Source organism: Anguilla rostrata, chromosome 10 (assembly GCF_018555375.3).
Source record: "Anguilla rostrata isolate EN2019 chromosome 10, ASM1855537v3, whole genome shotgun sequence".
In the NCBI taxonomy this organism is placed as follows: Eukaryota; Metazoa; Chordata; class Actinopteri; order Anguilliformes; family Anguillidae; genus Anguilla; species Anguilla rostrata.
Window position 1 is genome coordinate 7,771,601 of NC_057942.1, and position 14,206 is coordinate 7,785,806.

General features: G+C 46.1%; 1 protein-coding gene across 1 annotated transcript in view; it reads left to right on the top strand.

Moving 5' to 3' along the window:
- The window catches only part of tet3 (tet methylcytosine dioxygenase 3), a 64,472-nt gene that overhangs the window by 2,782 nt on the left and 47,484 nt on the right, over nucleotides 1-14,206 (top strand). Inside the window, 1 exon segment of the mRNA XM_064353768.1 lies at nucleotides 1,890-2,768. Within this exon segment, the coding sequence (XP_064209838.1) occupies nucleotides 2,358-2,768 (411 nt within the window). The 5' untranslated portion in view covers nucleotides 1,890-2,357.

A 14,206-nucleotide genomic window follows, 5' to 3' on the forward strand; every position in this document is an offset into this window, starting at 1 on the left:
TTCAGGCTTGCTTCATACAGGCCTGTAAGTTATACCTACGTGGCATCTAAACTGTCTAGGATGTAGCCATCACACTATAGAAAATGGCTGTTTATTGTATGGACAACTCATGCTCGCCGAGGAGTGCTTTGGCTGGCGATGCACAGGCCCGTGTTGTTAATTGTATTGTTGAAAAAGACATGTAAAAACACCAGGATGAAGTCTTGAATGGGCTACTTACGCTTTTTAAACGGATTAACAGTACTTAGAGTTACGTTCATAACTTGAGGAAGTTGGTCGTTGCCGGGAAACTGATGAAAATCGTTAATGCGTAAGTGCAGAGAGTGATATCATCGAATGACTGGTTCTTGTGTGCAAGTGCAGTGGCTCCAACGGTATAAATGAGACCGCAATTAACTTTCGTTGACTCTGCTATTAATGCCACTGTCTGGACGGCTTGATTACGGTAACAACGCTGAGGCTATTTTTTTTTCCAGAATTTCATTGGAAAGTGTGAACTCATAGCAACTGAATCTTACGGTGTTATGATGTTTCACTGTTAGACAATAGGCTTGGCTCCTTATACATTTTATTTGTAGCCTTTCTTATAATATTGTTATTTTCTCTGAGAAAACGCACCTTTGTATTTAAATTGTTTTCAGTACATTTTCATTCACGCAAAAGTTTATATATTTTGGATATATGATACATTCTGTTATGAATGCATACAACGAGATGATGGGCTACTCATTGTAATACCGCTGTGATATTAAAAGTCGTCGCACAAGTGCTCCTCCTTGTATGTGTTGATTTATTAGGTTATATTATTTTGCCTTCCGGAGTAAAATAGTCTGGCCATTTTTTCAATGCAGTTGATTTATCTGTCTACTTCTTTACAATAAGTCTTTAAAGCTAATGCATCACAGAGGACGTGTGCTTTATCCTTTCAATACGATACTAATATAAGTGTGGAAAAACTCACTGGTATAAGAACACATTCCCTTTCGAGCAGGTAACCTAACGGTAAGTTGAAATCGGAAAGGCAACTCTGAGGGGAACGCCGAGTCAGTGTAGACGCTGGACACATGCGACGGGGTTTACTGACGGCGTTAAAATATGTCCGTTTATTGACGGTTGACTGGAGCCTCCAACGACCGAACAAAGGGCGCCGTCGCGGGCATGAACGAGCCCTCCTTTCTCATGCAAACAGGGGCAAACAAAGACCGCTACTCCTGGGGACTCGCCATTCTAACCTAACACTTTCTCACACTTCGCACGTACTGTATATGTTTAGTCTGTTTTAGTCTGTGATATTTTTTGAGTTTCTTTTTTTTTGTCTAAAGATTTTTGGAGAACGGCTGTCCAAATGAATTTGAACTACTTTAATGGCGCCTTTTTAAGACGACCCGTAAACGTATGACACTGAAGAGGGTGCTTTAAAAAGAATCCTTGCTCATTAATATTAATAGTGCATATCGAGCACCGGTTGTCTCTATTGTTAATTGGTGCTAAAGGTAAGATGTGTCCTCCCAAAACGGCGTAGGGGGGGACCTGTTATAGCAATACTTATTACATATTAATTACTGGCATTAGTGCTTATTGCCTATTACCAAGGGGTCTCGTAAATACAGACATCTTTCTAATTATGTAATATTGGGGTAATGTCATTTTTAGCCACTCTCGAGGAGCAGTGGAAGTAAAATCGTTCTTGTTGTGAAAAAAAATACTTTAAACGTACCTTCATTGTTTTGCATGCAGTTCAGTAGAACTGCAATGTACTGACAGATTTATTATTTTTACATTTATTAAGATGTAATATGTAAGCCTTTTGGATGTTTTAAAATTTTTTTTAATTTTTTTGTTCTGTTACTCTAGTGTTTACCTCAATGCCTGGCCTCCTGTTTCCACAGTTACTGTTGCTACCTGCTGACCACGGACCTGAATGGTGTGCAGCTGCAGCCATGGCTCTTCTGACCCCCTGCCCTCTCTCTGGCACCCCCCCTCCGTTGGCCCCCCCTCCTGCTGGGCTCCCGATGACCGCGTGAGGAACATGCTCCGTGACACCAGTGACCACGTCCACCCCTGTCCTCCAGGGCTCCCAGGAAGCCACAAACACGGGTGTGGGCAGGCCTAGCCTCCCGGAACAGAGCCCGCCAGTACTCTAAAAGACTAAACGGCACACGCGCGCACGCACACACACACACGCGTGTAGTGTTGAGGCGACCCCCCCCCTCAAGGACCACGTCAACCCGGCTGTTAACAGCCAGTGGTGCACAAAGACAGAATTCTCTCTCGGTGCACTCCCTCTTCTCCCCTGCCTTCTTCCTTCCTGTTCTTCCTCTTTCCTTCCTGAGTGGAGGAGAGAGGGATTCCCCGCCATGCATAAACCCAGGGGTGGGCACGGCCCCCCCCAGGAGGACATCTACGACTTTTCTCTGGAGGCCGATGAAGACCCCAAAATCTTCCTCCGCGGGGGGACGATGGGGAGGGCGTCCCCCTTGGCCGAGTACATTCGGACCGAGCACCATCAGGGAGGCCTCTACAGCCTGCCCCCGCTGGGCCCCTACGAGCGCCCCAGCGGGGATGCCGCCATGGCCACCGTCGCCATGGCGGCGGCGGCGGCGGCGGCTGCCGCGCAGAAGAAGAAGCGCAAGAGGTGCGGCGTGTGCACGCCCTGCCTGCGCATGGAGAACTGCGGCAGCTGCAGCAACTGCATGAACCGCAAGGTGGGGCACCAGATCTGCAAGCTGCGCAAGTGTGAGGTGCTGAAGAAGAAGAGCGGCAAGGAGGTGAGCTGATACACACACACACACACACCCATGCACGCATACACACATACATGCACATACACACTCACACCCTTACACACACACACACACACACACACACACATGCACACCCATGCACGCATACACACACACACAACCTACACACTCTTACACACATGCTCATACAAACACAAAACACATATACACCATCACATGCGCACACAGACGCACATACACGTGCATGTACATACACAAACACAAGTTGGGGGGGGGTGTTGTCCCATCCTTCTGGATCTACATCCATGTTGGAAACTGCTGTCTGTTCTGAGAAGTGAGTTCACAAACCAAACTTTTACCTGCAGCCTTCTGCCTCTTAAATGTTACACGGTATAACATTCAGTGTTAAATTAGCCCCGTTGGGTTGATTTTACTCTCACACAGCACTTCTGATTTCTCTTGAACTCTCTTAAAATCTATTGAAGGTAAATTAACAACCAACTGTCCACTGAACACCGAACTGTACCCAGTGTGACCCATAATTCAAACAATATACAGCCTCCATCTTCCTTAACTCCCTCCTCCTTTCTTGTGTTTTTTAATATATATATATATATATATATATATATATATATATATATTTTTTTTTTTTTGCCTATCAGGAGGAACTGGCCTCTTGCAGTGTAGGGTTAGGGTTTCCTGGACCTGTCACCGGAGTGTGCTGGGTATCAGGGCCCAAACGACCGGGCGAAGCTCGGGCTGGCTGTGCCCAGGCAGACCGGCGGTTAGGGTTAGGGTTAGGGTGTGGGTTAGGGTTAGGGTTAGGGTTAGGGTGTGGGTTAGGGTGTGGGTTAGGGTTAGGGTTAGGGTTAGGGTGTGGGGAGAGAGCTCGGGCTCGCTGTGCCCAGGCAGACTGGCGGTTAATCACCCAGTAAATCATCACAGGAGCACCGTGGCGCTTTGGGCCTGAGTCACAGTGTCAGTCCCGGGTCTCTGTGCATAAGCTGCACCCTTCTTCTCGCTGTTCTGCACAGTTCATGACATGATTTCCCATTATTGGAAAGCTCAGGCGTCAACGTAAACACAGAAACTTTGTTAGAACTGTGTTCTAACAGTTTAAAAAATGACGTTTGCACAAAAACAAAAAAATGCTGTGAAATTATAATAAATATTATGTCTAACCATGGATGGAAAAGAGCAATCAGTGCATATTTGTAACCAGGTGAGCAGTACACAACAATCTAATTAATTCTGCATTTATCAGTCCCATTTTATTTATTAATCAATACAATTACTATACTCAAAGATACCAAGAAGTACTGTGGTAGTAATTAAAGTTCATACATGTTGATACTTTGTTGGTGCAGCTCTTTTCCTTGCAGTGCATCGAGCGCTGAATATAAAATACACAGTTGTTGTAAAACTGCAAAATGCAGTGGTGTTTTCGAACCTCGAGGCACACGTCTCACAAGGATGCGCTCGCGCAGAAAGAATTCCAGGAAAAATGAAAGGGCGCCATCTTGTCTCGCCGAACGCTGACACTGGATGACAGACCTACAGCTGAGCTGTTCAGCAATCGGTACCGCCGAGATTCACACAGCAGATCCAGAACGCTCCTGTGAAGGCGCACTGTCGCAGGAAAAGAGCGGGAAAGGGTTTGACGGCTGTGTTCAGTTTCCAGCCTCACAGTCTTGTTACCGCCTGATGGGTATCGTGTTTTCATCAACAGCCACAAAAAAACTGTTTCTGGTTTCTACACCCACTAGAAAAATGATTTCCCGAGGTGGTGACGTGCTGTCACTTCCCAGCATGCTTCAGCCGATTCCCAGAGAAGTTCGGCGCTGCTCGTATATACCATCCAGGTGGAGGATGCGTTGTGTGTAGCCTGGAACGCCATTGATAGAGGCGGTTGCTTCCAACACACCCTCAAGGAAATGAAATTTATATGTTGTGTAATATATCGAATATGGAATATACTGTCAGCATCAGAAACAAAATTATAGCCAACTGAACTCTCTTCCAGGTGCATTGTGGGGACTACTTCCATTGGCATTGCTGAACAGCAAAAGCCATTTGAATGATGTGTCCTCCCGTGGCAGTGCTCTACTATGTCATATGCGTCATGTGACAATGCCTGTAGAATGTTGCCTTGTGCGGACTCATAGTATTTATTGTTTCAGATAAATTCACTTCCATGTGGAGAATGCTGTTGGGCATTAAGTCTGTTATAACGAGGATGCTCCACAGATTAGCCAAATAGTTTTTGTCTGATGTTGTTTAGTACTTTTGTGAATAGCTAATACATTTTAGGTTGACACATGGTTACCGTTCACTGCCAAAGCAATTAATGTTCCAAGTAACCATTGGCTTTGGTTATTTATTGATAGTGGATCTGGCCACCTTGGCATGAGTCACTGTCCTTGTAGTCCTCGTGGAGAAGAACTCCTCGTTCCAGTAATCATGGAATGCATGGAGACAGGAACACCGTAATGATCTGTGGAGGAGTCACCAATGTCTCTTATCCCACCAACCTGTGGTGGAACCCCCCCTATTGTCCCGTAATAAGGCAGTTGTTAGGTCTGTATCCTGAATCAATAAAGTGCATTTGGTAACACACTCAGGGCATTAAAAATGAAATGTGTTTCCCCAGTAGTCAGTCGGGCATATCTCAGTTGCCAGAGCCAAACGTAATGCAATTCATAAATTCTTCCCAGGAAATATATTGGATGCCCGTTGCTAATTTGCTTTGCCGTCACATATATTTTCAGGCTTATGTACTCACCGATACTTATATTTGACGCATAATCCATTAGCTTAGCTGGTTATTTACTGAAGTATTTTGGCTTGATGCAAAGCTAAAGAGCCTCCTAGCTATGGGCACACTGCTTCCCATTGCTGGTATGTTGCCATAGCTCCATATTTTAAAGAAAAATCACAGCCATTTAATTAAAAATGTTTTTGTATGTTCATTTGGAAAATATAACTTTATAACTTTTAAAAATTACCACTGCCTGCAATATACTTTTACACACAAACGTGGACTTAAAAATGCAAAAATGTGGACATAGTTTCTACTAAGGCTCATAAAATGTAGTTAGCTTCAAACTATGCATGGGTTATGGTTTTTCTATCAATTGTAACTATTTTGGACAAGAGAACATTACTTTTTTGAAAAATACCCCCAAAAAGCTACCACATATTGAAAGTTACTTTGGACTGTTGCTTATTGAATGGATATTATTTATTAATACTCACAGATTTTCTCAATTCTTATTCTGATATGTGTCATGTATTGATTTGGCTGGGTAAATAGTTATTTCCAATATGACAAACATGCTGTAGAACAATTTCACAAGTGTACTGTAATTCATCCTTGCAGATAATTATTTGCTCCATTTTTGAAAGATATTGGTTTATCTGTCATATCCTTTACAGAGGGAATTGTAGTCAGGCCAGACGATGCATTCTAGATGCAATGCAGCAGTGTTTTCTGTAGATTGAGTATCTGTGTGTGTGTGTTTGTGTGCACATGTACATGTGTGTGTGCTTGTGTGTTTGTGTGTGTGTGTGTGTGTGTGCATGTATGCGTGTGCTTGTGTGTGAGAGTGTGTGTGCATGTGTGCATGTATGTGTGTGTGTGTCTGTGTGTGTGTATGTGTTTGCTGTATGCAACATAGATGCTTTAAATAATTTAAGCAGCAGGTGCTGTATCTCGAGGCCATTTTGAAAAGCCTGGGAGCACCAGCTGTGTGTCTGCTTCTCTGTGCACACACTGGCAGTGATGTGTGTGTGCGCGTGTGTGTGTGTGTGTCTGTTCACACACTGGCAGTGGTGAGCGTGTGTCTGTGCCCACACTGGCAGTGATGTGTGTGTGTCTGTGCACACACTGGCAGTGATGAGTGTGTCTGTGCACACACTCGCAGCAATGTGTGTGTGTCTGTGTGTGTGCGTGTGTGTGTGTGAGCCAGTATGTGTGTTTAATGTGTGTGTGTGAGTGCAGTGACCTGATTCAGGGACTGGGACTGCTTTCGCTGTAGATGTTGGTGGTGACAGGGAGGAAACGCATCACTCCTGTGCTGAACTGAACTACAGAAACCCACTGACCCCACCAGTCCACCCTGCTTCCTGTTTACGCTGGACACACACACACACACAGACACAAATGCTCTATTGCCATGACATATTTCAAAATACATATTGCCAAAGCATAGACATAACAACAATCATAGTCACAATACAAAAAACAGCAACAATAACAGCATAAATGACAATCAGTGTGTCTTGGGGATTTGATTTGCGATGCATCCAAAATTTAAGTTCTCTTTTTAAATGTTTTTTATCAATGGGTATCAGCCTAATTCTGCCCTGCATACGCTGGTGGGTGTTTTTCTTAGGATATTTAGTACCGTTCTGCAAAATTCTGCAAGCTCTCTATAGGATGCTTGTCGTGATGACTGAGTGGACCCCGTACTTCACTTCCATATAAGGCAATCGGTTGGATTATAGGCAATCGGTATAGATTTTATGTCAAATTCTATTTTGTGAATTTTTTTTGTAATTACATTAAAGCCTCTACGGGCTTTCTCTGTTAGTGTATTCACTGCCAAACCAAAGTTCCCCAAGGCGCATATTGTGAGCCTCAGGTAGTCATAGAACAGGGAGTGCTTCAGTGCGGTGCTTCCTAGAGTGAACATGTCTAGTTTCCTGACATATGTGTTTCTTTCTGAATATCATTGTTTTCGTTTTTTTTTTAATTTACTGTCAGAGCCCAGTTCTGACAGTATTGCTCTAGCAGATCCAGATGTTGCTATAACCCTTGTTCTTTGGGTGACAGCAACTCCAGGTCTACTGCATAGAGCAAGAATTTAAAGTCCTTGTTGTTTAGGGTTGGGCCAGGGGTTGCAGATTGATCTGCAGATTGTTTTTTCTCTGTCTCTCTCTGGCTGTCTCCAACATTCTCTTACTATGTCTCTTTCTCTTTGTCTCTCTCATTTCTTGTTTTTCTCCATTTATTTATTCATGCTTCTTATTTCCATTTATTTTCATGTGTGTTTCAACACTTTTTGTGGATCTCTTGTTTGTTACTTGAGGATTAACTTAACTTAACTTAACTTAACTTAAAGTCAGTCACACTCTCCCAATCTCTCTATCTCTGTCTCTCTCTCTCTCTGTCCTTTCTCCTGTGACCTCTTGCAGACTGGCAGACGGGTGGGGTATAGCCCGGGGAGGTAAGATGGATGGAATGTAAATAAATAGGGACAGAGAGGGAGGAGGGAGGGAGGGAGGGTTTTGGAGAATAAGGTGGGAAGCCCATGGGAAGAACCCCCCTCCTCCTCCTCCTCCTCCTCCTCCCTCTCTCCCTTCCTCCCTCCCCACGTATTTTAGGAACAGGAAGCGGGGGAGGGGAGAGCAGGGGATCCTCAGATGTGCAGAGAGGGAAGAAAGAGGACGGAGGTCTTCTGGGGGTGCGCCGGGTCAGGTCGTCAGGAACTCTCCGTCCATAGCCCCGCTCCAGAGACAGCTAAAGTCGTTAAAAAAAAAAAATTAAAAAAAAAGAAATAGCAGCGGCTCGGAATAGCAGCTGTTTCTTGTTTGGATTCAAGGCGCGGCGTTTGCGTAGCGGTTTGAGAGGCGCTAGGCCATCGGAGTACCTCTGACAGACCGCCGCTGCTCCACCCTCGGGCCGTACACTCTGTTTGATATGCTCCACTGAACATCTGACTGTGCAGACGGGTGACGTGCGGCGTAGGGCGTGAGCAGGCGTATGCCCCACCTAATTACTGAAAAATAAACATCGCCCCGTAATGCCGAAAGTGCGTTCATTGGGATTTCTTCTTCTGTCGGTTCAGTTTGACTCTGGCGATGCGTTGTTCTTTCTCAACACTTTTTAAGATATCCTCTGGGATTCCTTTATTTCCTCTTCCTGAGTGAAAGTTAAGAGCGAATGGTGACCTTCCAGCCTGGTAATCATGGGAAAAATCCCGCCATCTGCATTAGTCTGTTGAGTCTTTATTTATTTACACGTCTGTAAACAGAAAAATGTGTTTGCTCACTAAATGGGGCGCTAGCTCAGAAGTCTCTGGAACCTTCCATTCTAAGTTGCTCTGGGTAAGGGCTTCTTTCTGCTGCCTGCCAGTAAGCCGAAGTAAAGGCACTAAAAGTTTTGCGCTGATCTCGGTGGAAGAGTTTTTCTCAATACCGTCAGACGGTTTTCTGCGTCGTCTCTCGATTGAAATTTTCAGTTTCTGCTCTGTCGAAATCAGGGAATGAATGTTTTTACCCTCTATCTGATTTTTTAAATCTGAAATTCGACCGCTCGCGTCGCCCTCTGTCTGCGGCCGACTGTACTGAGCACGTTGGCGGTAATGACAGGGCGCAGCGGTAAACTCATGACGGGGCGTCGTAAATCTCCGCGTGGGGTAATTAAAGGCGCCCGCCGTTGTTTGTGTGTCGGACCTGTGCGGCGTGGTTACGCAACGGCTTGTTTGCGCCGGGGCAATAGAATGTTTGTGGCAGGGCATCAACCCTGTTGAACCCAAAGGCCTTTTTAGCATGCCGCGGACCTCCCAGGGGCCAGAGGTCGCTCTCCTGAGCCCCTGCTAGGGGGCGGGAGGGAGGCAGCCCCTTTCTACGTGCTGGTTGTGGTGTTGTGACTGAGGGACTTCCCCAGAGTCAGTCGTAGCTGCCTGTGACCTTTATATAGGCATGACTGAGATGCTTTTTTTGTTTTTTGGTTTGATCATCCGTGAACCTGTGTTTTTTTTTGTGTGTGTGTGATTAGCTAGCGTAGCGTATCTTAAATTAGTCTTTTTTTTTTGGCTTGCTTGCGTGTGACTGAATTCTGTGCAAACAACATGGCAACTTTTTTGCGGTTTATCTGAAAAAACCCCCCCCCAAAAAAACGGTTGTAAGCTAAGACCTCTTTTGTTATAATTGTAGGTTCTTACTGTGACATGCAAAGGTTACACAGTGCCACACCAGTAGACACAATATCTTGAATTGCCGATGTCATTAATCGGGATTCACAAACAACAACATTTCTGGGATGGTTGTCAGTTTTAAGGGAAGTTCTGTGCCTTTGTTGCTCCTTGCCTATGGAATGGGCCCTTCCGCAAAACTATTTTTCCACTCCTCCATCAGACCCTGCTATATGGGGTGTACATGCTGACACTTTTTCCACTTAGATCTGCAGATCTGCTTGTGGGAAGGGAGGGTTGTACCTCCCTGCTAGGGTGGGGTGGGGTGGGGTGGGGGGAAAAAAGAGAGCTTTGGCCTCAAGAAGTGCCAAATATCTACAACCAGATTTTATTTTACTTGTGAAGGATAAATCGGCAATGCTTTGCTTATTAACTACATGTCATAAGGCCTAAGTAACGCTGCCGTAAGAATGACTGAACACTTGTGACGACCAGTCATGGCAGCCTATTACTGCTGTCATAACACTGTAAAACGAATGCACACGTTTTACAGAACAAATTTCAAAATAACTGCCAAAAAATAGTAGTGGCAGGCATGCATTATGAGAGTGTTGCGATATGTCACAAGCTACAGTGGGCTGTTATAGCGGGTTATGGCAGGAGTTATGCCTTTACATTGCATTGCATTACATTCCAGCCACTTGGCAGACTCTTCTGTCCAGAGCATTGTACAGAAGCGGAAAACATCAGTGAAACGCTCAGGAATACAAAAATGAGGCATCACCAAGAAGGCACAGTGCTTATGCCATGCTTATGACAGGTTAGTGTAGGCTGTCGGCTTTTTGACGTAAAGTGTTCTGGATGAATGAACAGCCTTCATCTGCAGCTTGGATTGGGTGCCAGTTTGGTCTGAGGCTCGAAAATGATGAATATTGTGCCTAAAGATGCCAAGATGTCTGTCTCTGTGGAAGTCTAACTTTCCACATTCCACCCCCATCTTTTTTAACTCCCCCCCCCCCACACCCTGCCCTCAGGAGCCCCAGCTGAGCTCTTGTTTCTAAGGAACAGTGATAAAGCAATTCAGTCTTCTCAGTAGAGAGAGAAACAGAGGGAGAGAGAGGGAGATGGAGAGGCGCTCAGGCATGTCATATCAAACAACCTGAAATGTAACAGTTCAAAAACCGTACGTACAAATCCTCAGCATTCTCAAGACCTGGTATTAAAAAAATCCCCATGGAAATGATTTCATCACTCAAGAGAGACCAGGGTGAAATATGAGAAAAGAAAATAAATACAGGCTAAAATATGAATAAAGAAAAGACTGTCTGAGTTACTTTCTGAAAGTACATAAAGCTTCCTGCCCCCCCCCCAACAGATAAAATTTTTTTTTTGAAAAAGTCTGGGACCCCTGTCACCCAGCCTGCATGTTTAATTCAAAATTATTTTTCATATAACCCCCGTCACTTTTTTTCTGGGGAGGCGTTGTGTGCAGACGGTGAGCGTGGGGTGTCCCCTTGGCGATTGACAAAAAGAGCGGTACAGCCGGTCTGTAGACGGATGGGCAGTCACATGGAACGAGGGGGTGGGGGGTGGGGGGTCACATGGTCTGAGTTGCGGTTCTGCTGTGAGGACTCACACACAGGTCCAGATGCAGCACGAGATGCAGCGTGTGTTCTCCAGGATGGGGGGGTGGGGGGGTGGCACTGAAGGGTGTGGGGATTAGCAGGCCTGATGGGGGGGGGGGGGGGGGAGTCGGGTGTATTATCAGAGGAAAGGGGACGGAGTGTGTTAATTAAGGCTGTTAATTGTGTTGTAATTACAGCCAAGGTCCCCCTCCCCCCCTCCTTCCCCCTCCCACCCCAGGTCCCCCTCGCACTCAGAAGTGCAGATTTTTACAGCTCATTATCAATGCGCTTTTAATGATGAACCCTCCTCTTTTCTCTCTTTCCTTCTACACTCGAGAGGGTTTGGGGAGGGGATGTATGGGGGGATGGAGGGGGGGGACAAGTGTTAAGCAAGCAAGGACAGGGGTGTGCTTCAAGGCTGGGAGTTTAGGCTTATCTTGTGTATAGTGTGGGAGATGTGTACTGCGCTTGTGCATGCGTGTGTACTATGTGATTGTGTGTTTATGTATATATATATATGCATGTATAGTGCATGCATATATATAGTACTGTATGTGCAAGTGTTTCTGTGTTTGTGTATGTATTTATGTATGTGTGCCTGTGTGTGTGTATTTTCAGGATTTGTGAATGTGTAAGTGCTTATGTGCATGTATGTATTTTAGTGTGTGTTGGTAAACATGCATATGTGTGTGTATGTTTGTGTGTATGTATATTGTAGCGTGTGTGAAGGTGTATATGTATGTGTCTGTGTATGTATTGTAGTATGTATATGTGCTTATGTGTGTGTATGTACTGTAGCGTGTATGAACGTGTTTGTGCATACGTGTGTGTATGTACTGTAGCGTGTGAACGTGTTTGTGCATACGTGTGTGTATGTACTGTAGCGTGTGAACGTGTTTGTGCATACGTGTGCGGACGCACGTGGCGTGAGTGTGCGAGCCGGCTTGTGGGGGAGTGTAAATGGAAGGCGGGGTTTCTGCCGTTTGTGATTGTAATGAAACGCGTCAGACCTTAGTGCCGGGTGGGGGGGGGGGGGTGTTGGCCGCAGTGGGTGGGCGGGCGGGGGGGTTCCCAGTGGAATGAGCTCATGGGCTGGAGCCCTGAGAGAGCTTTCAGCTTTGCGCTTGATGACGCCTGTCTTATTAGGCGCTGATATCATCTCTGCTTCTCGCCTACAGCGTTTTTGTGTGCGCTTTTGTAAGTAACTCTGGACAACAGCGCTTGCCACATGCTTAAATGAGCGTGGGCTGCAGTTTTCTACACGATAGGCACTTTACGCTTCGATGGCTACAGGGGACGGTTAGAGTGATTGGAAATAAACATGTTGTTGCTCAGTGACTTTGATTTCCACCGCACGGCATAAACGTCCGGTCACTGTAGCCAAGTCCCAGACGGCTATGGGGGGAGAAAGGTTGTTGCGCAGAGGTTGCAGGTTTGATTCGCAGGTACAGCACTGCCCTGTAGCAAAGTACTTAACCTGAACTGCTTCAGTTACTACCCAGCTGTAGAAATGGATTTTATGTAAAAAAAAAAACGAAGTAAACTGTGTGAGGTTATGTTGGAGGAGAGCGTCTGCTAAACGTGTGTGTGCCCACTTTATGCCAGAGCGCGAGCCGGAGTGTGGACTCCCCACGTAAGAAAAGAATAATGCCCCCCCCCACCACCCCAGGTCCCGTGCAGTCCCGATCTGATGCACGGTGAACCACACACACACACACACACACAAGCTGTGGAGTGCGCTGCCGCACACCCCTGGTGTTGCGCGGCGGCCCGGTGCATTCTGGGAAACGGCGCGTCCCAGCGGCGCAGCCGGCGCCGTGGTTACCGCGTACAGGCGGCGCTCCCTCGCGGCGTGACGGGGCGTGTGCGCCGGGGCGGATTTTCCCACGCCGGGAGGGCCGCTCGGGCCCGCGTTAGCAACTGTTGTCATCGCCAGCTGCTTCCTCTCCTCCTTCAGACGCACTTTCTCCTTCCCCTCCTCCTGTTTTCTCTTCTCTTCCTCCTCCTCTGCTTTCGTCCCTGCCTCATTCCCCTCTCCATTGTCTTCTTTTTTGCTTAATTTGCTTAATTCTCTTTACATTACGCTACATTATGTTGCAGTAATTTGGCAGGTGCTCTTATCCAGAGCGACAATGGCGGAGAATATAACTCTCAGCAACACAAAAATGCGGTATCCCAGTATGCCCTGTGTTTTTTAAAGATTCTAAGTCAGCGTTCTAGAACTCTGTTGCTTACAGTTCCTGGAAGCATTGTTGCATCAGCATTAGAACGTTCAGCTAAGATCATTGTGATCACATATTTGTGATCTCGCACCTTAAGGGGTTAAAGGCTTTTTAATCTTTAAAAAACCTCTCAGTTCTCGTCTTTCTTTCTTTTTTCCCACAGCGGTGGTGTCGTGACGTGTTAAATGTGTTTCTTAGCGAGGCATAGGGAACCTGTAAGTTCCCCCCTGAGGTGCACCTCTCGCGTTTGGAGTGTAAAGAGGTTGTAGAATCAGCTTTTTTCCTCTGGGCGTGGACACCTGGCATTCCGTCTGCAGCGTTCGGTGTCACTCAAGCCGTGCCCTTAGCAACGGCGGAATAGTAAACAGAACAGCGCGTGGAAAGCGTGCGTGAATCTTTAACAGGAGACAGGAAATGGTTTATCCCGCTGCGTTTCATTAAACAATGACAGCGATGACAAACATACGGGTGAAGAACTACAAATTGTCTCTCACGTGAAGTCATCTATTTTAATTCATTACATCGAGCACATTTATATGGGTAGGTCTGTGCGTAAATGTACACGTGTGTATATGTGTTTTAAAGTCACTTGAGGTAAAGTCAGTGGGTCCCACGCACATGCGCGCGCGCGTGTGTGTGCGTGCAAGTGTGTGCCTGCGTGAGTGAGTGTGTGCACGTGCAGTGCTGTGACAGTGTGT